Genomic DNA, 25,065 nt, shown 5'->3' with positions numbered 1-25,065 from the left:
CTGCCTCAAGAATCCCGCAGTTTGCTTGACTGTGGTGGGTGGAGGGAAACACTGTCAGGGATTAGGTGGTTTATATATCCTACCGCAATTCTACATAATTATTTCATAGTCCTGGCTGTTCTCATCTTTGCATTCACAAACTCGAGTTAGGACTGTGAACTGGAACTCAAGCAATGGCTCGAACGCTAGAAAATGAAATAAAATCCTTAATATATGAGTATGATGGAAAGATAATGAATGACCTAAGAAAAAAACATACATTTACCTGTAATTTATGCCAAACTTTGGAATAGGAGTTTCCTGATTGTATGGTCTTTTCTTCTGGGTTATGAAACCTCAATGAGAGATATGATACTGCCTCCCTCCAGATTATATGGCTATTAGTTGTCAATTTGCTCTACATATATGGTACTTCATCGTTAAATCTGTTGTATCCAGCCACTAAGATACACAAGTATAATTATCAAGTTCCAATATGGCAAATTATTCAGGAAGTGATATTGTAAGACAGTAAAAAATAAAAACATTAACACGGTTTTAGGGTGTGGGTATAATATCAGGCATATGGATATAAATCGATGTGAGTATAATTCCAGGTATGCAGGTATGATTCCACGTATGTGATTAGAACTCCAGGCATGTGGTAATAATTCCAGGTATGTAGGTATGATTCCAAGTATGTGATTAGAACTCCAGGCATGTGGTAATAATTCCAGGTATGAAGGTATGATTCTAGTTAAGTAGTTCTTATTCCAGGTACGTAGGTGTAATTCCAGGAATGTTATAATTCTAGATGTTCAGATAGACTTCCAGGTATGTGGTTATAATTCCAGGTATGCTAGTATAATCCCAGTTTTGTAGGTATCAGTCTAAGTATGTGGATATAATTCGTCCCAAGTATGTGGTTATAATTCGTCCGTTTGAACACTCAATCAAGGAGCTACACGACAGGGAACCGTATGCTCATTGACATAGGAAACATCGCAGCGCCTCCTTCTAAGCGAATGACACCTAAAGATTCACTTGTATGACACAATTACTGAATATAGACTAGTTTGCATCTGTAAATTATAAAGGGATATCGTGATAAAAATAATAATAATAATAATAAATCCTCGAGAAATTTGCTACGAAACATATTTAGCCAACGATAATACGACCTAGCGGTGGGAGTTTTGAAATACAGAGGATAAATAATTTCAGTCATATTCATTATATATTTTTGGAAGAAGACTATAAGACACTGAACTTCTGGACTCTTTCTTTGTTCATCCCTTATATACAAATGTTATAAACACAGTGATATATAACAGGAAGGACAAAGAATGGAAGGTACGGCATCGTCACATGTTCCTTGTTCTTCCTAAAAAAGAAATCCGAGTTACCAGAGGAACATGCTCATGAATTTGCCAATGGATCCAGGCACGGACACAAATTGGGGGGCGGTGGCGTGACTGCCCCACCGATTACCAAAACAGACACTGACACTCCCACCTCAAACTGAGTGACGTGGCATTCAACTTTGCCACCAGAAAGAACAATTGTTTTCTCTGGATCAATATTGTCTCGGTAATTCTTGCTCTTGGTCGTTTCAGTGGTAAATGTCTGAGAGCTCTGGGTTGTAATGGTGAGAGTTTCTTTGTCGGAGGGGAAGCCACTCACTACGAAGTAAAGATGAGAGAAAATGAGATTAAAGGAACTAAATGGTTAATGTATATGTTATTTATCAAATATATTACATTAACAGAAGAGAACTAAACCAATGGCTGCTTTCCAGACATTTCCTTTAATTCAGCATTTCACACAAGAGGTAATATAAAGTGAGCAAAATGTAAATTGTTACTATTACTCAATATTCCGCTAATGTAGAGTGAACAGGATAATTATATGTTCACAGTCATCATCATCCTTATCACCCAGACCTCTTTTTTGCTTTAATGATAGGTACAGTAGGGTGTAGAATCCCAGGGGGAAAAAACATGGTATAAGAAGAAAATAATCAAAAGTCTGCCAAGTTAAATGGGCTACAATCTCACTAATTTAGCATTCAGGCCCAAGGAATCCAGACTCCACTCACACAATATGTATTCCATTAATTTATAATGAGCAAAAATATGTTACTTGTATGCAATCAGTCTATTAATGTTAAATGAATAAGGTGTAAATTGTTACTTTGCCACAGATTTCCATGTATACAGAGTGAAAAAATATGAATGGTTACTTTTACACAAGACTCCATCTATGCACAGTAAACAAAGTATAGACAACAGTATTCATAGAGCGCATACCTCAGCCAAGGCATCATCAGAGCCATATTTTTTCATAACTTTGATCTTGACATTTGACCTTTTTTGCACAGTATTGAATTATTTGTTCGTCTGAAGGGCCTCAGTCATTATACCAAATTTGTTGGTATTCTGTCCAATAGTTCTCGATAATGTTGCACTGAGAAACACACACACACACACACACACACACACACACACACACACACACATCTGAGCAAAAAAGAAAACTTGGTAAAAGCAATTATCGCTTTTTCACACTAACTTACGGCTAGAAAACACAGTGCCATCATCTCTAGTAATACATATTCTGTGTGTATGTCATATAATTATCACAAGTATAACATGCGGAGTCAACTTTTTACTTCTGCTGCATACAAAGCTCATCGTTTAATTCAAAAATATTACGCTGTGCAGTACTGTGGTGTCCTTTTTTCTTGTCAGGTCCAAACGATTTCATTCTGGCTAGATTTTTTTTTTTTTTTTTTTTTTTTACTGAAGAAGTGAGATAATTATAGTTTTCATTGACCCATTTACTACACAAAGTCGTGATAGTAAATATGTGTCGTATTAAAGGCAGCATCAATTAAATGCAGAAGCCAATCAGACTGACTGAGTAATGCTAGATAAGTCTTACTCTTTAGTCGTTAATGATCCGTTCACTCGTGGTGGTAAGAATGACCAATTTAGAGCGACAGTTCTGCCCCACGCATGACTTCCAACCCCATGAGGCGACTGGTATTTTTGGCTGAATCGCAAAACTCAAGGCTAAGGAAGCAATGCGAGCTTGTCTTATTGATGGCAAAAGTTTTGAGATAGTCCTTCTCCTCATTCGAACCATTAATTCTACTGCATCCATTCTCGTACAGAATGATGTCATCACTTATCTGCATCCCCCATCCCCTCAGACTTTTGTTATTCCATAGTTTAAAATAAATCTTCAACGCACATAAATTACTTATCCTACAACATGCATTGCATAGTGTAGCCTATACTTTCCTGTTCTACTCTCGCCTCCTGCATTTCCAACCGATCTCAACCACTCCTTTGCTCACCACCATTTGTTAACTCTCTTTGGTGGTTTCATGGCCCGGCGCAGGTCGCACGGTCGACACACATGCTTGTTCGATCATGCATGCCACCAAGAAGAATATGATGTTTATTAGCCCCGGGAACTGTGAAAATGTTTTTGTTGATATGGTTCTCATTGTTTTCGAAGCACACTCATATAAAGCAAATCCACACAAACTCTTTGCAGTATCCTTTAGAAAGCATCCCACTGTCTGGGTGCGTTTTTGGTAATGGCTTGGAAGGAAACTCTGTTATCCAGCACCATCTATGTTTACCAGTATTTAAGACAAAGCCAGGATTCCGGGGTCTTAAATCATGAGTACATGAATCTCTTGCCTATTTCACTTGGCATGGTGTTGATAGTTCTCCCTCCATCTTGCTTTCTCCTTCTTTAGCTGTTGCAGCATACCTTACACCTTCATTAGTTGGGGAACGATGTTATTATGTTGGTGGTGATCTGCCTATATAATTATTATATAATGGAAGAACAGCTAGTCTATTTTTTCCTTGTAATTATCAAGTTTCAGTAGTTAATTATGCTACTAGAATATATAAATACACCTAGAACTTTTTCAGTAATATGAAGGAAGGTTGAACACAGAACCTCTCCTTGGATCTTAAATCCACAGTGGGTATCTGCCTTATGAACCCTTGCACAGTCGTTAAGTGCGAATCTACTCTGAAAAACGAAAGCAGATATACTTGTGAATGGTATCTTGTTGGACTAAACACAATGAAAAATATAATAATAAACAGCTACTGATATAATAGCCTCTTCTTTGGTATTTTTTTAGGTGGATTTGTTCGTATTCTCGTCGGTTAAGCAGCCGCCCTAACGCCTTTTCCATTGCGATTTATTTTCGGATAAAGCTGGCTAGTGTCCATTTGCACGTTGTTTATGCAGATGATGGCGATTTTACAACTTAAGTAGCACAGAAGAGAATAAAAAGATGTAATATGCAAAATTAATCGCTAAGGAAGAGATGTTAGGGAGCTTCCTTAACCGATTACAATGCGGTACCAGGAGACAAAGGAGGAAGTTAGTGAGTGATGTAACTCTACAGTAAAATAAAGGATTTGCAGAGATATATAAACAAGCACACATCCATTATCCATTCCTTTATTAATCAAACAAGAAGGTAGAAGCTCGGGGCTAGGCTAATTAGTCCCGAGATTCGAGGCAAGTGTGACCAATTGCAAAACCCTGAGTGGCATTCTGTTACCAATAAAATTCAAACACCACTGCGATATACTCGTAAACCCTCAGAGGCCACACCTGGCTGAAGCTCCGTAACCCACTATTTCACCCGGAGTCTATTTGATTATGTGATTACTAAGCAGCGAAGTAAATGGTTTTCTGGGTTAAAGGAAACCAGTTTTATTTGTCAATAGGTATAAAGTCACCTAAAGAGATTACTACATCAGGTGAGTGGATAGTGGGCTTTATAACCGATGCATGAACATAAGTCAATGGAAATGCAGGGAAGGATTGCCCTTGGATCAGTTAAACCTTCCACAGTGGTGGCAACTATAGATTATATTCCAGTTAACAGCTGAAGATTTTTTGCATAGTCAGTATAGGAGTCTGAGTGTTAGTGATGGTATCTTTAACGTGCTGATGTTTGGATCCCGTGATGCTGATAGTTGGGTGGCTACCATCAACAGTGGAAGGTACTACCATGACAGTGAAATGACTACATGGTAGTAGCTGGTCATAGTCATCACTCTTGGGCAGGAAACTCGGCCACAAGCACAGTCACTTAGCGATTTTTCTCCTGAATTACTGGCCTAGATTCTCGCATTGTTACAGATCTTATTACACACTTCCACCTTCCATTTCCCATACAGCTTCCATCAAGTGCTGAGAAGTTATTACCAGGTTTTGGCATTTGGTTTAACTTGCACTCCATAGAAAGTATCAACTGTATCCTGGTCAACCCCATTACGGGGATTCTAGAGGAGGAAACACGGCGTTATTATTAAAGGAGATCATATTCAAGTGAATTTTTCATGGGAGTCGCATAGCTCTATCATATGTGAACGCAATATGTGGGAAATATGAGTGTTCTGTGCAGTTAATAATAATGATAATGTTAATAATAATAATAATAATAATAATAATAATAATAATAATAATAATGTTGCTACTGTTATTGCAGTTCTTGTTTTTGTTGCTGTTGCTCAACGCTGATCACACTTTGCCCAGCAGACCGATCAAACAAAAGTAAGCAACTGTTCCTCTGGGATTATCCTACAGGTACAATACAGTACTTTACATACACCGTGCAAGAATCAGACACCTCCCTACGGTAGACAGCTCCTCACCAGGATCGGTCCAAGGTCCTTCCCACAGCGAAGTGCGGGGAAATATAAGGTTTGACTACCAGGTGGACATTGCAGCTGTTCCATTTAGGGTGCACAACGCCACCATGTGAAGGTTGCTTGTCAGTACTAAATGAGAGAATGGACTGTCTAAGGCAGAGGTGTCAAAGTGGTGGCCAGCGGGCCAAAGGTGGCCCTCGAAGAGGAAAAGAATGGCCCGCGATCACTTAAGAAAAAACAGAAAAAGAAATAACAAACGAAAAATCTCATCAAATTTGCCATATGATCAAGTGAACAAATATTACAGCACTGTTAGGAAATATTTATTGATATTTGGATTGATAAAAGTACCATTTGAACAATTTATTGGTGAACAAACATGTCACGAAACTTTTATTAAACTATTATCAATAACTTGAAGCAGAAGTCAGTGCCACTTCAAGGGTTAGAAGGCATACCGAACTTCTCCGAAAATTTGAATAGGCTGCGGCTTTGCCGTATTATATATTATAGTTTAGGTAGACTTGGCCCTCAGACGATCAACAGAACTGCAGTGTGGCCCTCGGGAAGGACTGAATTTAACACCACTGGGGTCTGTGCTCGGTATACCTGCAATAAGTCCCAGGCTGGTCCAGCTTACTTCACCTCGCCTCCGAGTGTGTGTGTGTGTGTGTGTGTGTGTGTGTGTGTGTGTGTGTGTGTGTGTGTGTGTGTGTGTGTGTGTGTGTGTGTGTGTGTGTGTGTGTGTGTGTGTGTGTGTGTGTTGGTAATATTGTAGTCGGCAATACTATAAGATGGGGGGAGGAGAAAATTGTGAGCGTCCAGTGCGAGTGACGTTTCCGGCATGATGGCTTTTGTGTGACCTTTTCTCAGACATCACGATACATCATGAGGGGATTCTTCCACTGCAGATCCCAGTGGCGCCAGAGGCAACTGGACATGGCGCCAACTACCAACTTCGAACACAGGAAAACGTTCTCTCTCTCTCTCTCTCTCTCTCTCTTCGGCTACACTTAGTCATCCAGTCACACAAACAACATTGGAGAGAGTTCTTCGGTAAATAATTCGGCAACACCGCACTTTCACTCAGGAACTGATGAAACAGTTCGGCTAATTAAGCCAAATAAGCATCAGAAAAACCGTGTTTTGACGTTAAACCAACTGTACCTAACGAACGTTAGTGTGAACCTGTCATGATACCTTACTTTGTTTGAGGTGATGACGAAGGTGGAAGTTGCTAAGTCCTTTCTCTAGGCACGCGATCCGATGTTGCCAATATGACTGGATTGCCAGTTATATCCAGAAGAGAATAATTGCCACCCGGACACTCAGCAATGGTGTGTGGGGGTCTTATAGCTACTGGGGGGCATTGATGATTTTAATAAGGAATGTTGGTTGATGAGGGGCTGGAGAGCTGCAGCGGGTGTATGGAGCTGTGTTGGCTGCTGAGATGAAGTTGGGCAGAAAAATAATTCACCGCCCAGAAGTCTGGTGGTTCCACGAGACGGAAGAGAATTTATAACTATGCTCATTTGGAAAAGTTATTGATACGAGGTATGCAACAGTTAGGGGCCGACCTACAGTACACAGCCTTCAAGTGTAAATAGGGAGGCGGCTTATGCATACGAATATGCATAATGTTAATTAGTAATCGAGGAGAAATGATCTTTGGTTAATGCTGCATAAGGGACTTAAAGGAGGGTATACGTAATTTTTGCTGAATTTCAGTTTTCCTTTAGAATACTACAAGCAACTTTGGAATTTATACCTAGGTCCTCAGTTGTGCTGATGAGTTATGGGGATCAGGGTTACAGACACTATAAGCAATACTCTGACCGGTCCAAAAACTGAATTCTTATTCTAACAGTTTTAAGCTGGATATGCTACCTAATACGACGCTGGTCTCGTGGTTGTCCTGGTTGTAGCAGGTTTGACAAATTATCTGAAGCAAGGCTTTGGCGAGAGGACACTCTTTGTGTTGGACAGCAGATAACTGGAGAGTATCAACACCATTTTGTACTCCCTAGCATTCTATTCACAGCTGGGTCATCTATAGAGAGTCTACCTCTATGTTGGACACCAAAAATGTTGCTGGGTAGACTGTGCTTCTTTCAGTTTACATGTGTTCTAAACATAGCAGGGTCTTATCTCCATCTTGGCCAGAAAAAGAAAGGAGGATCGATCGTGCATCTTTCAATTCCCATGTGTTCTAATTGCAACTTAGTCTTTTACACCACTGCATCATCATAGCAATGATAAGGCAGAGTTTGTCAAAGTGTCAAGTTACAGGTGTCAACGCAAGGACTTCTGTGGCAGAGGGACAACGTTAGCCCACGTTTGTTGGCACTGTGTAATTCGTGTTATTGACTTTGGTATAACGATGCTGCAAGGGAACCGGCAGAACTTACAGTTCAAGCAAGCGAAGTGAACAAGAAAACTGTTAGGTAGAAGGGCGTGGATCCCTATGTACGTCAGCACCGGAATGGAGTTGTTTCGGGAACTATGTATTATTAAAGCTACAGCAGACCTATGTACATTATTTGAAAGATTATAAAAAGGCAATAATAATTACTCAAATGGTTTTCATCATTACTAGGCACCACATTTCTGATGAAAAAGAAACACACACACACACACACACACACACACACACACACACACACACACACATATATACAGGGTTTTTATCCGCCCCTGTGTGGAGTACAACTCTCATGTGTGGGGAGGCTCCCCACATACAGCTCTTCTCAATAGGGTGGAGTCAAAGGCTTTTCGTCTCATTAACCCTCCTCCTCTTACTGACTCCCTTCAACCTGTCTCTTCGCCGCACTGTTGCATCTTTATCTCTTTTCTATCGCTACTTTAGTGGTCCCTGCTTCTCTGAACTGTCTGCTTGCATTCCTCCACCTCTACGACGGGCGCGTAGCACCCGTCTGACAGCAAACTCTCATCCCTTTTCTGTCCAACTCTCTAATGCAAGAGTTAACCGTTACTCCCAGTCTTTCATTTATGCAACAGGTCAACTCTGGAACTGTCTCCCTCTGTCTGTATTTCCTGCTGCCTATGATCTCCAATCTTTCAAACGCAGTGTGTCCAGGCATCTCAAAATGATCGGATCTTGAATTTGGCTCTCCATTGTATTATGTTTTTCTCTTGGAGGGAACTGTTACTGCGGGCTCATGGCCTTTGGTTCCTTCTTCCTCGCATAAAATATATATATATATATATATATATATATATATATATATATATTTATATATATGGACAAATGTGTTATTTTGAAGACTATTAATGTTCCAGCGGATCTAAACACATAGATGGGAACCTTGTTAAAAGCAGAAAATGTTATGTGACTTTTCACTAAATTCACTACAAATTTCTGAAGAAAAGTAAAAAAAGCACCAAACTGAGCAGCAAACAGCACTGGAACTGTGTTATTTCGGAAATCATTAAAGTTGTAGGGGATATATGAACACCTTTGAAAAAAAACGTATGAAAATGTAATACCTATTACTTAGCAGAATTTCTCAACATCGCCCCTACATCTCCCCCCCGCCCCAAAAAAAAAAAAAATACCGATGATATATTATTATATTATCTTTAAAATTATTAGAGCTACAGCGAACTCACAGAAACTGTTGAAAAGTTGATGGAACGTAATAGGTGTTATGCACCTGTTCCCACGTCGCCAGTATTCCACTGAAAAAAGCGAAACATTGCCCTGAACACAGAAACTGAATCAAGTGTTTGACCTGCTATGCTTTGACATGATGGTATGCACATTCTGAAATAAGACAGTTTATTATGAAAATTTCATGAAGATCAGGCAAGTAAGAAGGCACACTTTCGCTCGTTCAAACACATTCCACACTTTCGAGCATGGACGCCTATAGCTTTCTTCTTCACAATCACAGTCACCTCTGACTTTGAAGTTCTTGTATGATGTTCAGAGTTCATTCACGATTCTGGAAACCTTTAGTAGTTCGCAGACAAAGTTCACGATCTGTCCTGGAGGCCAAAGTTTAGATGAATCCCTCTAGGGTTAGGAAATTAGCCAAACACAGTCTATTTTCCCATATATATATATATATATATATATATATATATATATATATATATATATATATATATATATATATATATATATATAGTGTGTGTGTGTGTGTGTGTGTGTGTGATACACACACACACACACACACACACACACACACACACACACACACATATTCTGTCCACCTGCACATGTGTCAAATCTATGGGTATAACCGCATTAGTGTACTTTTCAGATTTCACTGAACTCATGAGTTGGCCTAAGTAGCAGGTACCAATAAAAATAAGTAAATACAATAGTAAAGTGTAATATGTAAGTTATATCCCACAGAAGATGCTAGAAAACCTACCAAGCCAAGCCGTAAACAGTGCCAGGTGAGTAGGGACGAGAGATGAGCCTTAGTGTATGTGGTGAGGTGGACGGGTGTGGCAGGATGGGGTGCTTCTTGCTGATCTTGTGTATTGTGGCTACCATCGTCACCGCCAAGCCAGGTCAGTTACAGCCACAGTGAGTTGTACATGCACACACCAGCCTTCATATACATCTTGCAAAATTATCATTCAGTTGAGTAATTGGCAAACCTTGTTTCATACCAGACGCAACACATGTATTGTATAATATATTACTAATGTAGAAAATATCATAGAGTACACGTAAATTTCATCAAGAATACGAAGTGGATATAATGATATTTATAATATTTATTATCATAATGACAGTAATGGAAAGACCATGACTGATTCTCTGCAAAATTGGGCCTATCCGCTAGTAGGGACGGATGAGTTAGCGACAACTCTTTGGTACTTTGTTAATAATTACAGTAATTAACAAATTCACTTCTGTTACATTTTTCGTTTATTCTTGTTACACCCAAACGATACTGTTCACTTCAGGATAGACCTTCCACACTGGTAGTGGCTAGACGTAGCCTTCACAAACGTCTTCACGACGAGGAGGATCTGCTTAGCTTAGGAAAACATCTGGCAAGAGCGAAAGCAAGATGAAAAAGATGTTTTTGAGCTAAAGGGGCTAACAATGTCTTCGTTGTACAGTAATCGCCAATTTTCTGCATTTTATGGTCTATGATAACAGCTGGTAATAAAAAACATGGTGTTATGTACAGTACGTGCGTAGATATAGATGAGAAGATTCATTACAGAAATCATTATCTCAAATTTTTTTTCCCTAATTCATGGGATGGTCAGGATCCTGAAATAGGAGCAGGAAAGACGAAAGGTAAGAGAATTACTAAGTGCCCAATTAAATATAACACTAGGTAAAAGAAGACTACATTATGTTTTGAGTAAATGTGAGTGTCTGAGTGTGTCTCTAAGTGTAAGTATGGTTGTCAGAGTGAATGTAAGTTTAAGGTTAAATGTGAGTGTGATTATAAGTGTCAGTATCAGTGACTGTCAATGTCAATGTAAGTCTATGTGAATATGAGTCTCTTAGTGTGAGCGTCAATGTGAGTGTGAGTGGAAAAGTAGATGTGAGCGTAGTGTGACTAAATATTAGTGTAGGTATAAGTGTACAGTGAGTGTATGTGAGGGAGTGTAGCTGTGGGGGTTTGTGTAGCCAGGACAGGAAGCTGATATATCTGTTATCGTATCTATCACAAGCTCTCTTCCTGTCCTTTCCCCCCACCCTCCCTCTCTCTCTCTCTCTCTCTCTCTCTCTCTCTCTCTCTCTCTCTTTCTCTGTATATATATATATATATATATATAATGTACTGATTATATATACAATATTTACAATGTTATTTTTTCTTATCCATGATATAACAGCATGTACCATCCATCAGTAAATAGCATTTGCCAGTGTATTCTTCTTATTGATGTACGATTCATATTCAGCTTAGAAAAGACACAGGTGTTGCATCTAGCCTTAATTGGTGATGTCGCCACTGGCTGTTGTCCTAAGCTGAATGGGACTGTCTAGGAGCAACAAAGGGCAAAACAGAATAATGGTCTCACGTCGATTTATTTGCCATTAACACTTTCAATTTTCCCATTTACTCGTATGTTATTTACTTATTCCATCAGCGATATAATTTGCATATAACAACATACAGTACAAGAGAACAGTAATGTGCCATGTCCATAAATAAACTGGTGGGGAAGAGGTGTTAGGGAGCTTCCTTAGTCGACGAGAATTCGGACCTTGGAGTTAACTTAAGTAGACTGACTGCAGCAAGAATCAAGTGAAAACTACGTCATAAGGTATATAGGGTGAAAATCCGACTTTGGGCATAAGTATGATGTAGTCCGTTCCCCGAGGCCTGGCGGAGCTCCTGTAGGTGCCACATATCTTCAACATGTCACTGCTTCACGAACATGTCACCACTTCAGCTCTAATGCCCACCGTCCACATTTCATACCTGATCGAGCTGCCTAATTTAGGACTGGCGTAATGCAACAATGGGAGTACTGTTGTGGCACGTGAGTCTTGGGGAAGATCAGGAGCGTCTGTTTTAATGAAGCTAAAATAATCAGACTGTACCCTGCCCCAGTCTGGCACAGAACGCGGGTCATTTACAACAGAAACAAGATTAACAACACCTGATTTACAACTGTTTACTTGATTTATAACCCCGTCTGTCTGGTAATGTATATATATATATTTTATTTTTTATGTGAGGAAGAAGGAACCAAAGGCAACGAGCCTGCAAAACCATTCCTTCCAAGAGAAAAACAAAATATAAGAGAGAGCCAAATTCAAGATCCTATCATTTCCAGATGCCTGGACACACTGCGTTTGAAAAACTGGAGATCATAGGAAGTAGGAAATACAGACAGAGGGAGACAGTTCCAGAGTTGACCTGTTGCATAAATGAAGGACTGGGAGTAACGGTTAACTCTTGCATTAGAAAGTTGGACAGAAAAGGGATGAGAGTTCGCTACCTAGACGGGTGCTACGCGTCCGTCTTAGGGGTGGAGGAATGGATGCAGACAGTTCAGAGGAGCAGTGACCATTAAAGTAGCGATAGAAAAGAGATAAAGATGCAACAGTGCGGCGAAGAGACAAAGGTTGAAGGGAGTCAGTAAGAGGAGGAGAGTTAATGAGACGAAAAGCCTTTGACTCCACCCTATTGAGAAGAGCTGTATGTGGGGAGCCTCCCCACACATGAGAGTTGTACTCTACACAGGGGCGGATAAAACCCCTGTATAGAGTCAACAATTGTGCAGGGGTAAAGAAGGAACGGAGTCAGCTTAGCACACCCAATCTCTTGGAAGCAGATTTTACAAGAGATGTAATATGATCTTTCCAAGACAAGTCCCGAGTAAATGAAACCCCAAGCATGTTCAAGGATGATGAAGGATTAAGCTGAATATTATCAAACATTAGTGGGTATATCTGTGGAAGATTTTGTCGGGTTGATAGGTGCAAAAACTGAGTCTTTGATGCATTAAAAACAACAAGATCATTTTTAACCCAGTTAGAGATATGAGCCAAGTCAGACATTAGGTGTGCCATAGCCTCATCCCTTGTTTGTTGAAGTAACTGCTGAGATGGACGTTGCGGGAATCGTATGGAAAGGTGAAGGGTGGAGTCATCAGCGTATGAGTGGATAGGGTTAGATGTACAACGTAGAAGGTCAGTGATGAATAAAAGGGAGAGAGTTGGTGATAGGACAGAGCCCTGAGGAACACCACTGTTAATAGATCTAGGAGAAGAACGATGGCCGTCTACGACAGTGGCTATAGAACGACCAGAAAGGAAGCTAGAGATGAAGGCACAGATAGAAGGATAGAAACCGTAAGAGGGCAGTTTGGAAATTGAAGATTTATGCCAGACTCGATCGAAAGCCTTAGAGATGTCAAGTGCAATGGCAAAGCTTTCGCCAAAGTCCCGAAAGGAGGATGACCAGGAGTCTGAAAGGTAGGTGAGAAGATCGCCGGTGGAGAGTCCCTGACGGAACCCATACTGACAATCAGAAAGAAGGTTGTGATAGGAAAGATGCTTTAAAATATTTCTATTAAGAACAGACTCGAAAACTTTTGAGATAAAGGATGTTAAAGCAATTGGACGATAGTTAGAGGGTTGGGAATGGTCACCCTTCTTTGGGACTGGCTGAATGAGAGCAAACTTCCAGCAAGAAGGAAAGGTACAAGTTGACAGACAAAGGCGAAAGAGTTTGCCTAGGCAGGGTGTAAGCACAGAAGCACAGTTCTTGAGAACAACAGGAGGGACTCCATCAGGCCCATATGCCTTATTAGTACTGAGGCCTGTGACAGCAGAAAATACATCAGCTGAAGAAATTTTAATGTCAGCCATGAAGAAGTCAGAGGGGGGATGTGATGGAGGAACAGCACCGGAATCGTCTAAGATGGAATTGGAGAAGAAAGTCTGAGCGAAGAGATCTGCTTATCAGTAGAAGAAATAGCTACAGAGCCATCAGAGTAGAAAAGAGGAGGGAAGGATGATGAGGTAAAGTTGTTAGAAAGGTTTTTGGCAAGGTGCCAGAAGGAGCGGGAAGAATTCGAGTTAGAGAGTTGAGAGCACTTAGTACGGATGAAAATATTTTTAGCAGAGCGAAGAACAGACTTAGCACAATTCCGGGCTGAAACATATAAAAGATGTGATTCAGGGGTGGGTTGGCTCTGGTACCTTTTATAGGCCCTCTCCTTGTTGCGGACAGCATTAGAACAAGCGTGATTAAACCAAGGCTTTCGTGCATTAGTCAAAGGATATGAGAAAGGAATGTATGCTTCCATGCCTGAAAGAATAACCTCTGTAATGCGCAAGGCACACCCAGATGGCTCCCGGCCATGGAAGCAATAATCATTCCAGGGAAAATCAAAGAAGTACTGCCTGAGGGCATCCCAGTCCGCAGCTCCAAAGTGGCACAGACGACGTTTCTTTGGAGGGTCAGCAGGCTGTACTGGAGCAATAGAACAGGTTAAGGTGGTAAGGTTGTGCTCGGAGGAGCCCAACGGAGAGAAAAGATTAACAGTGTAAGCAGAAGGATTAGTTGTAAGGAAGAGGTCAAGTATGTTGGAATTCTCTCCAAGGCGATCAGGGATACGGGTAGGGTGCTGTACAAGCTGCTCTAGGTCATTAAGGACAGAAAAGGTGTAGGCTTGTTCACCAGGTGGATCAGTGAAAGGAGAGGAGAGACAAAGGTGGTGGTGAACATTGAAATCTCCTAGAATGGAGACTTCAGAGAAAGGAGAAATGGAGAGAATGTGTTCCATCGTAGAAGTAAGATAGTCGAAGAATTTTTGATAGTCAGTAGAATTAGGGGATAAGTAAACAGCACATATATTTAGTCAGAGAATGACAGGAAAGCGGAAGCCAGAGTGTAGAGAATTCAGAAGAATCAAGTTCAGGAACACGAGAGCAAGATAAGTTGTTGCGTATATATACACAACAGCCACCTTTGGCTTTGAAATGAGTATAGAGAAAGTAGGAGGATACAGAAAAGGGTTTGCTGTCAGTTGCCTCAGACAGCTGAGTCTCAGTTAGAAAAAGAAGGTGAGGTTTAGAGAAGGAGAGGTGGTGCTCAACAGAGCGAAAGTTAGAGGAAAGGCCACGAATGTTGCAGAAATGAAGAAGAAGAGAGTCAGACAGTGGTTCCAGGCATCTTGAGTCGTCACCGGGAGAGGGGCAGAAGGTGGGGGCATTTATGGTCCCCCCCCTTGGGGACTCCAAGGCTATGTTATTCGATGCCATTTTTTCTTTTTAAATTTTGAAAAGGAAGTGTGGTGTGTACTGTGCATGTAGTTTGGTGTTGATAGTTAGAGAAACTTGTACTGGAGAGCATGCTGGCCTACTCTCTGTGTTACTGAGACACTGAAAAAGTTCAGCAAAGGGGGATGGTCGGGACCTAGTCCCGAGGGCTGATGAAACGGGAGCTCCAGCTCTCCCTATCATCAGCTTTCCATCCACATTGGGAGTACTGCCCTGCTCGACTGGTGCTATAGTTTTTGTTATCTCCAAACAGTTTTATTCGGTTATAGAGAGGTTTTGTCTTATTTCAGAGGTTAAACAAGACTTTCATTTACTTCTTCACTGCAAATGGTCTCAACAAATCGTGTGTAGGTAGCAAGAGTATATTACAAAAAATACATCATCGATTGAAAGGGTGATGGCCAGACATGACCTAAAATTTCACCACTTACGTGCTATGATGAACGAGTATTTTCATTTTACCCAGACCACCACAATACTTTAAATCTGGAAAGACCTTTAATGGTAAGAATACTGAAGGCTAAATTTTACCACTTATTGCTTGGGATGAATCTTTGTCGCACGAATCTAACAGTGTCTGAGTCAACGGAATGAAGTGGTTAATGAAACTACATATATTGTCTATTACGTAGAGAGTTAATAGAGAAAACATTGTGTAAGGAGAGAGAGAAAGAATTTGTACATCACAGGAAACTTCTCATGCAAGCGTAAAAAAATGATAAAAGGAACTGTGAGATAGGCTATCAATTCCGCTGATAAAGGTTGTGTTATGTTTAAGTAATGTTACAGTCTCGTAAGTGAAATGTGCGAACATGGTCCGAGTGCAGATGAATGCTTTTGGAAGGACTAACACTTTTGAGAAACAAAAGACTACTGCTAATACTATTACTACTACTACTACTACTCCTAGGTATTCCCTTGTCTGTTGTATAGCATCCACACTAGCATTGGATAGTTTTATTTCAAGGGCGCCTTGTATTAGTCAAAGCTAAATGTAACCCCCCCCAGGGCGACAGATCTCCCCTCAGCTGTTTGGAGACAGCAACAATAAATTACACTAGGTCACTAGGTTCGAGGGGGTGCAGAAAAAGTGTGTGTGTGTGTGTGTGTGTGTGTGTGTGTGTGTGTGTGTGTGTGTGTGTGTGTGTGTGTGTGTGCGCTTACTCCCTGAATTCCACGGCCTACTCTTCTGTTTTGCTGCTGAATATACCCGAATTAGGAATGAATTCTCCTATTGAAATAGTGAGTAAAGGAAATACAGTATATTAACCCTCTACAGTAGATTGAAAATACTCACCTAAGCCAAAAAAAAAAAAAAAAAAAAAAAGAAAGTGGCGATGGCAATGACAGTATAATAATGACAAACTTGGTCTGAAGTGTTTGATTGTGGCTGCGATTTCTTAGGATTAGAGTAAATCATTTGTGTAAGCTGGAACAGACTACAACTTTATTATTATTATTATTATTATTATTATTATTATTATTATTATTATTAACACACTGAGGTGGTTTGGCCATGTGGAGAGGATGGGGGGTGAAAGACTGACGAAGAGAGTGTATGTGAGTGAGGTGGAAGGGGGAAGAGGGAGGGGAAGGCCGAGGATGAGATGGAGGGATGGGGTGGAGAGGTATATGAGAGAGGGGGGTGTGAGTTGGGAGCAGGGCAGTGAAATGGCGGGGGACAGGGCGATTTGGAGGCGATTTGTTTGTTGCCACCCCAAACAGGATTGAGGCGTCTGGCAATAGATAGATAGATAGATTAATATTATTAGTATTAGTATTATTACACTACTACTACTACTACTACTACTACTACTACCACCACTACTACTGCATCTGCTGCTGCTGCTGCTACTACTTCTACTACTACTATTACAACTACTACTACTACTACTATTACTACTATTACCATTATTATTATTTTTTTATTATTATTATACAAAATTGATAGTAATGGTTTTAGCACCTTTATTCGAATGACTTTTATTCATCTTATTCTTGGACGATTTATTTAGTAAAGGAAGACCATCTGAAGTGGAGGTTAATGATAAATCTATCCCTCAAGTTCCAAGAGCCTCCTGTATACTTATAAAAACTTATGGCAATTGTAAACGTAAAATTACAAGAGATTTATAGGATTCGAAGAGTTAACTGGTTTATTGTTTTACTTGTTATAGGTGGGGGCGCAGTCAGTTTTTTAACATTAGCCAAAATATACATAAAGGCAGTGTAAGATGTTCGTAGTTAAAGGTTTCATACGTGTATGTAACTGTATTGGTTTATGTATAATCGTTCAAACACATCCACAGTGAAGACAACGCTGTAACCTTTTTTTTTTTCTTCTTCTTAACTTGGCCGTGGTTTTCTTCGTTTTGCAGCTTTTCATTGTAGCTGATTGGCAGAAAAGACAATGTTACGGCTCCACGTCCTTTCCATGACACTTCTTTGAGACCAGCATCATAATGTAATGTTAACCTATATTTACGATGGAGAGATGACAATTTTAGGCAGAGTAAAAGGTAAATACTATTTCGTACAGCTATCGTCAGACTATTTTATTCCTTTCGAAGTAAGTCCTTGGTGGTTGGTAGTTCGGATACTGTGACAATAAACTCTCTCATGGTCGGCCTAACTCTATTATTGTACTTCAACGAGATGATTTTACTCGTATTCAGCTGAGAGTAAGAGGAGCCTAGGTGTGTTTATCAGTGTAGTGACGTCTGAGATTAATCATGTTTCTCAAACGTGATTTTATTCAATAAAGGGCAGCTTACTGTTGTACCTGTAGTAAGTGTAACCACAGGCTCATCTAAACGTGAACCCAATGGACGGTAGGCCCAAGTTGTCCTTATTCTACATTCCACAATACTGTCTTTTGAGGATAGGGAAAGGAATGACGGACGTTTGTGTAACCATGCAGGTCCACAGCACGTCATATCGTGGTCACATAAAGGTATCCCTCTCCAGCACTAAGCTCACTGCAAAAGTGGAGAGTCCTTAAAAGTTCTATTTATCCTTCCCAGGACAAAAATTCTAAACAAAATGCACTTACCGTGAGGCATGAGACACCGAGAGTAACACTAAAATCACTCCTTTGAATTTAACCCTTTTGCTGCGAGTTTCCTGTTCAATACTTAACTTTAGGCAGTGGTTAGGATTACGGCAGCTGCTGCTAAATTCTAACTGTCGTAATCCTAACTACTTCCATTTTACGACAGCCGTAACCTAACCTAACCTAACCTAACCATTTCTAACCAACTAAATTACCAAACATAACCGCTAAATTCTAGCTGCAGTAATCCTAACCACTTTCCTAAATTTAATATACATCAGACAGTTATACTATGCTTATGAAAAACATAGCGCATCAAAAATAACCTCTCTCGATAGATAGATAAATAGATAGATAGATAGACATATACCATCCACCCATCATCCACTCCTATGTTGCCCCATGGAGAAGCGAAGGAGCCAGGGGTGAGGCAAGGTGGTCCTGACGTTTAAGGTGAGAGTGACCAGCCTCACTCATCCCTGAGTGGCATAACTCGAGCAATAAACCCCAACCATCCTTTGGACATAAACCTACACAGGCTCCATCCGACTGGAGCGCCTTAATTACCCAATAAACCACCAGGCGCCATAATTTGGTTATATGGTTACCACCCAGCGTAGTAAATGGTTTCCTGGTGTACAGGAAACAATTTGGCTTCTCAACCCATAGGCAGAAGGAAGAGGAAAGAATGAAGATAACAAAGACGGAAAAAGAAGGAAAGGAGAGAGGAAAGGGCAGACACCCGAAGCAGCACTACATTGAGTGAATGGTTGGTGCGGGCCCCCAACTACCACTGTATATATATATATATATATATATATATATATATATATATATATATATATATATATATATATATATATATATATATATATATATATATATATATATAAGAGAGAGAGAGAGAGAGAGAGAGAGAGAAAATAACTCCACGTTTACTCCTCTTACGATATATTATGTAAAACGGCTGTTATCAGTGTTGCTCTAGGAAGAGAATGGGACTCGGCGCTGGCTCACACACACACACACACACACACACACACACACACACACACACACACACACACACAAGCTGCTCTCAATCTCACGTGATTATCAGCTGAGCCGAATCGTCTGATATTAGCTGAAGTAGCATACTATCTATCTATCTATCTATTGCCAGACGCCTCAATCCCGTTTGGGGTGGCCACAGACAAATCGCTTCCAAGTCACCCTGTCCCCCGCCATTTCACTGCCCTGCTCCCAACTCACCCCCCCCTCTCTCATATACCTCTCCACCCCATCCCTCCATCTCATCCTCGGCCTCCCCCTCCATCTTCCCTCCTCCACCCCACTCACATATACTCTCTTCGTCAGTCTTTCACCCTCCATCCTCTCCACATGGCCAAACCACCTCAGTGTGTTCCTCATAACGCTTCCTATCACATCCACATCCACACCACAACGCTCCTTTATATCCTCATTCGTCAGCCTGTCTCTCCATGTGACTCCACAGGCTCCTCTTAAATAACTCATTTCCACTGCTCTCACTCTTGACTTGTGTCCTTCCAACAACGTCCAAGCTTCACTTCCGTACGTTAGAGTTGGTATCACAATACTGTCATGTAGTAACTTTTTCCCTTCCATGCTCACTTCCCTGTTTCTTATCACTGCTTTCAAAGAACCTGCAACCTTTCTTCCCTGCTGTACCCTTTCAAGCACTTCACCCTCCAAACCTCCATCCTTACTCATCACACTACCCAAGTACTTAAACGTACTCACATTTTCCAATTCCTCACCATCCAACCTCGCTGTCCATTCACTGACTTCACGTCTCTCAAAGACCATCACTTTACTCTTCCCTACATTCACCTTTAGATTCCGTTTCTTACACACTCTCCCAAACTCATCCACCAAGCCTTGCAGCTCCCCTTCGTCTTCACTCAACAACACAGTATCATCTGCAAACAACAGTACAGGGAGTTTCCAAACACTATCCTCTCTCACCAGGGCCACTCCAACATCCACTACCCTACCTTGTACCTCTTTATTTCCCCATCCCTGTACAGATTGAACAACCATGGAGACATGACACATCCCTGTTTCAACCCAACCTTCAAAGAGAAAAATTCACTTAGTTCACCATCTACACGCACTGCAACCTTTGCACCATCGTACATACTCTTCACAGCATTCAACAACTTCCCATCTACTCCATATATTCTTAACACTTTCCACAATCCTTGTCTATCCACCCTGTCATATGCTTTCTCCAAATCCATGAAAGCCGCATACAACTTCTTTCCCTTCTCTAGAAACTTTTCCACTACAGATCTAAGAATGAATATCTGATCTACACAACCTTTTCCCTTCCTAAAGCCTCCCTGTTCTTCTCCAACTAATTTCTCTGTTCTTTCTCTATCTCTGTCAATAAGAATCCTACCATACACTTTTCCTGTTATACTAAGAAGACAAATGCCCCTATGATTACCACACAGTTCTTTTTCCCATTTTCCTTTGTACAAGGGAATAATTATACCTGACTTCCAATCCTCTGGGACTCAACCTTCCTCCCAGGCCAATCTGCACATCTTCCACATCCATTCTACTACTGTCTCTCCCCCATGCTTCAGCATTTCACCACACACTCCATCAATTCCTGGGGCTTTCCCCGATTTAACTTTCTTCATTGCTTCCACAACTTCTATCATACTGATTTCTTCCTGTCTTCTCACCTACCTCCTTCTCCCAGCCATTCCCCAGCCACTTATACTCGCATTACTTCCATCCTCTATGTTCAACAATTCCTTAAAGTGTTCTCTCCATCTGCTCACTTTTTCTCCCTTCTCCACTAGCAATCTACCATTTTTATCTTTCACTCCCTTGCTAACTTCATTTCCACCCTGTCTTACTCTTTTCACCTCTTTCCAGAACATTTTCTTACAGTCCCTCCACTTTACACTCAAGTTCCTTCTAAACTCCTCATCCACTCTCTTCTTACTCTCTCTTACTAATCTTTTCACCTCTCTCTTTCTTTCTACATACAACTCTCTCTTCCGCCTCTCAACTTCTTCCACGGCCTTATTTCTCATCCATTCATTGTATGCTTTCTTCTTTTGTGCCACAGCCTGTCTTACCTCTTCAGTCCACCACGCTGTTCCTTGCACCCCTCTCCGCCTTCTCTTCCTTCCACACACCACATCACATGCTGCACATATTTCTTCTGTAAATATCCTACAGACACCTTCCACGTCTCCCATCTGCTCCAATTCATATTTGCCCAATCGTTCCTCCACTTCTCTCTTATACTCTGCCTTTTTCTCATCCTCTTGTAACCTTTCCACTCTCCTTGCAACTTCTCCCTCCTCTCGTCTTTCCCTTCTTCTATTCCTCCATCTTACTTGAATTTTAATTCTGGCCACCACCAAGTAGTGGTCAGAAAGTCCACTCCCCCAACCTCTATAAACTCTTGCATCCATTACACATCTTCGCATCCTTTCATCCACACACACACATAATCAATCATTGCCTTCCTTTCATTCAGTTCACCACCCACCCTTCTCATGACTCGCCATGTATACCTGTGGATCATTTTATGCCTGAAGAGGGTATTGGCTATCACCAACCACCTCCCAGCACAAATGTCCACTAACGCACTCCCATTCTCATCTATCTCAGCAGGCACACCCAACTCACCAACTATTCCATCCACCTTCACATTCCCACCTTTACCATTCACATCACCGATCAAAAACACTCCCTCATTCCTTCCAAACTTTTCCATGCACACTTCTACATTTGTCCAGAACTCTTCTCTCACTTTTCTAGCACGATCATGCGTTGGCGCATACACACACACAATCGCCCACATTTGTATTCCAACTTTCAACTTTACCCACACAATCCTTGACCCAACTGATCCATACTGTCTTATGCTCTTCTTCCATCTTTTACTCACAACTATACATACTCCTTCCTTTGCCCTCTCATTCTCACCTACTCCTGCACATATACCCCATCCATACTCCCATTCTCTCACACTTTCTCCTCTCCATTTTGTTTCAGTTATTCCACATACATCCACTTTCGCACCCTCAAGCACCTGGACAATCTCTCTCTCTTTCACCTCATCATTCGCTCCTCTTACATTCCACGTATCCATTACCAAGTCCTTTGTCCGGTCCTTGGTCGTCATCGTTTGGTCAGTCCTTGTCCGAGGCTTCTTGTTTGTTTTTTAGTTAGTTGTTTTCCGGGGAGGGGCACTAACCCTCTGCCAACCCTTTTAGTCGCCTTCTACGACAAGCAGGGATACTGGGGGAGTATTCTTGAAAAAAAAAAAAAACACTACCCCCAGGGGGTTAGCATACTAGAATTGTCCAAATCAAAAGGGTAAATGGTGTGGTATTAACTATTTGACTTCTATGGCTGTCAGCTTAATACAGTGTCTGAAGAGAAAAAAAATACAAATATTTCCCCAGACGGAAGGTGTTAATGGCTCGTGATCATATAACTGACCGATATAAATCTACTCTCTCCTACCCGATAGTAGCTAGTTCTTTAATTTCCTCCTCCTCCTTTTTCTTCGCCTCCTCCTCTTCCTCCATCTTCTACTATCTCTCCATTTCTTCTTCCTCCTCCTTCTCATCCTCTTCCTCCTCCCCTCAGGGTGAAGGCCTGATTTCCACCCATCACGAGTCATTATGTACGGGAAGACTGGGATTCGCCAGTGCCTTGTTTCCAATTTTTATGACCCTCGTGCAGGCAGTGGGCCCAGATCTAAGTCTTCTATTTCTCTCCAGCTGAAGACTTCACCTCCCTGGAGAATTCACAAGACAATGGTGATCCTTGGACACGCAATCTCCTTCCCAGCCTCCCCGAAGATGGTGGTGGATCCCCTTGGCTTCCATTCCTGCCACTTGGCTTCCATCGCCCCGTCTTACCAGAAATCCAGGTAATAAATAAATACGTGTATGAAAAAATTCAAATAATTAAAACAGTGTCTTGTCGTCATACTGACATGATTTTATGAATTCGGAAAAACTGATTCTACGTTTGGAAAAATTGCTTTACTGGAGAGATAACAGCTTTGACGACCCGGGCTTTATTCAGATATCTGTGAAGGCTCTAGGTCTGGCCGGAACTGTTGTATCTACCCACAATAGCAACTTTTCGAAATGACTGTTTAATACTTTCATCAGGAAACAAAACAAAAAGTTAATGCACGAGTGTAAACCTCTTTCGCTAAGATAACACGCGTGTTTTTATCTTACTATTCCTAGGTGCAGGCAACATTATCCAATGCAGGAAGGATCCGTAGAGGTGAAGGGGATGGTTAAGGCTACAGTTAATAGCCTACCTCCAGTTCACTGGTCCACTGTACAGTAGGTAAATGAAAAGGCAGGTAGAGTAGGCGAACAAAATACTCATCTGCTTCATCGTCATCATTACCATCATCATCATTATACATCATCCCGACCTCTATTCCCACCTTTGGACTGGGTAAGATTAAATTAAAGTGATATATATCGTCAGGGTGTGTGAAGCTGTTTGTTTCGCGTAGGACGTTTTGGCCTCAGGGAATGGAACGTCCAGCGGAAATGTCGGGCGGGAGAGAGACATACGTTTGAGCTTGGATTCGTTATTTTCTCGAACGTTTCGGACTTCACGGAATCCATCTTCAAAGAATGTGAACAGGAAGTCACAGCCGAGATATTTATACCCATGGAAATTCCCTCCTCCTTCTCGTGTCGCATCCTGATTGGCTACCATTAAGAAAATTCCGTCGTCCTACCCCACCCCTGATTACGACATTAGTGCTATCATTCTTGTATATCTACTAGGCTGAAGAATTCCTCCCAATGGATAGTTACATTTTTTACGTCAGTGTGAGCTGCTTCTAACATTTTACTCATTTGTATATTCAGTTCTCTCTCAGTGACTGGAGCTTCATACCACTTGGGCAAAACTTGACTGTGCTGATCTATGTACAACACTGGGGAATCAGATACCTTGTGACACTGCATATCTGCTATGTGTTCCGCTATCCTTGTACCCATTCCTCGTCCTGTTTCCTCTATGTACGTTTTTGAGCTTCTACTGCACGGTATGCTGTTCCAACTTTTTTCTACCTCTCACTTTTGTTTTGACCATTTCTTCTGTTTTGCGTCCTGAGGATGCTGCAATCCTAAGGCCTGCTTTCTGTATGTACTTGACGATAGCCGGAGATTTGGATGAGTTGAGAAGCAATAAATATCTTGTATTGTCATCGTTTGATTGAACACTGACATTATATATTTTCTTTTTAATGATATCAGTCGCCTTCCTTTTTAGCTTAAACAACATACCTACAGGATAGTATAGCCCCAGAAAAAGATGGATAAAGACAAAAAATCTTACGACTCAAGCTGGGCTAACACAGTTCTTACGTGGGAGGCCACACAACGTCCCTAGCACTCCTTACGTAATAGAAAAACCTCCTGCCACCTCTTTGCTTTCAACCATGGCGCGTTAATCATTTCACTTTCTTAGCATACTAGAATTCGGGATTATCATATTTTTTTATGGTATACTGTTGTTTGTTTCCTCTTCACACACCTGCACAGCTGACTCTACAT

At 41.1% G+C, this 25,065-nt stretch overlaps 1 protein-coding gene across 1 annotated transcript in view; it reads left to right on the top strand.

Moving 5' to 3' along the window:
• The first annotated feature begins 10,146 nt into the window (after nt 1-10,146).
• The window catches only part of LOC145415990 (uncharacterized), a 31,946-nt gene continuing 17,027 nt past the window's right edge, over nt 10,147-25,065 (top strand). Inside the window, exons 1-2 of the mRNA XM_080285092.1 lie at nt 10,147-10,220; nt 23,257-23,402. Of these exons, the coding sequence (XP_080141218.1) occupies nt 10,163-10,220; nt 23,257-23,402 (204 nt within the window). The 5' untranslated portion in view covers nt 10,147-10,162. The remainder of the gene's footprint in view (nt 10,221-23,256; nt 23,403-25,065) is intronic.

The sequence above is a fragment of the Coenobita brevimanus genome, chromosome 104 (genome assembly GCF_032717465.1).
Source record: "Coenobita brevimanus isolate Jiangsu-jjx chromosome 104, ASM3271746v2, whole genome shotgun sequence".
Classification (NCBI taxonomy): domain Eukaryota; kingdom Metazoa; phylum Arthropoda; class Malacostraca; order Decapoda; family Coenobitidae; genus Coenobita; species Coenobita brevimanus.
The sequence above is the reverse complement of the archived record's forward strand: the minus strand, read 5'-3'. Positions and strand labels throughout refer to the sequence as shown.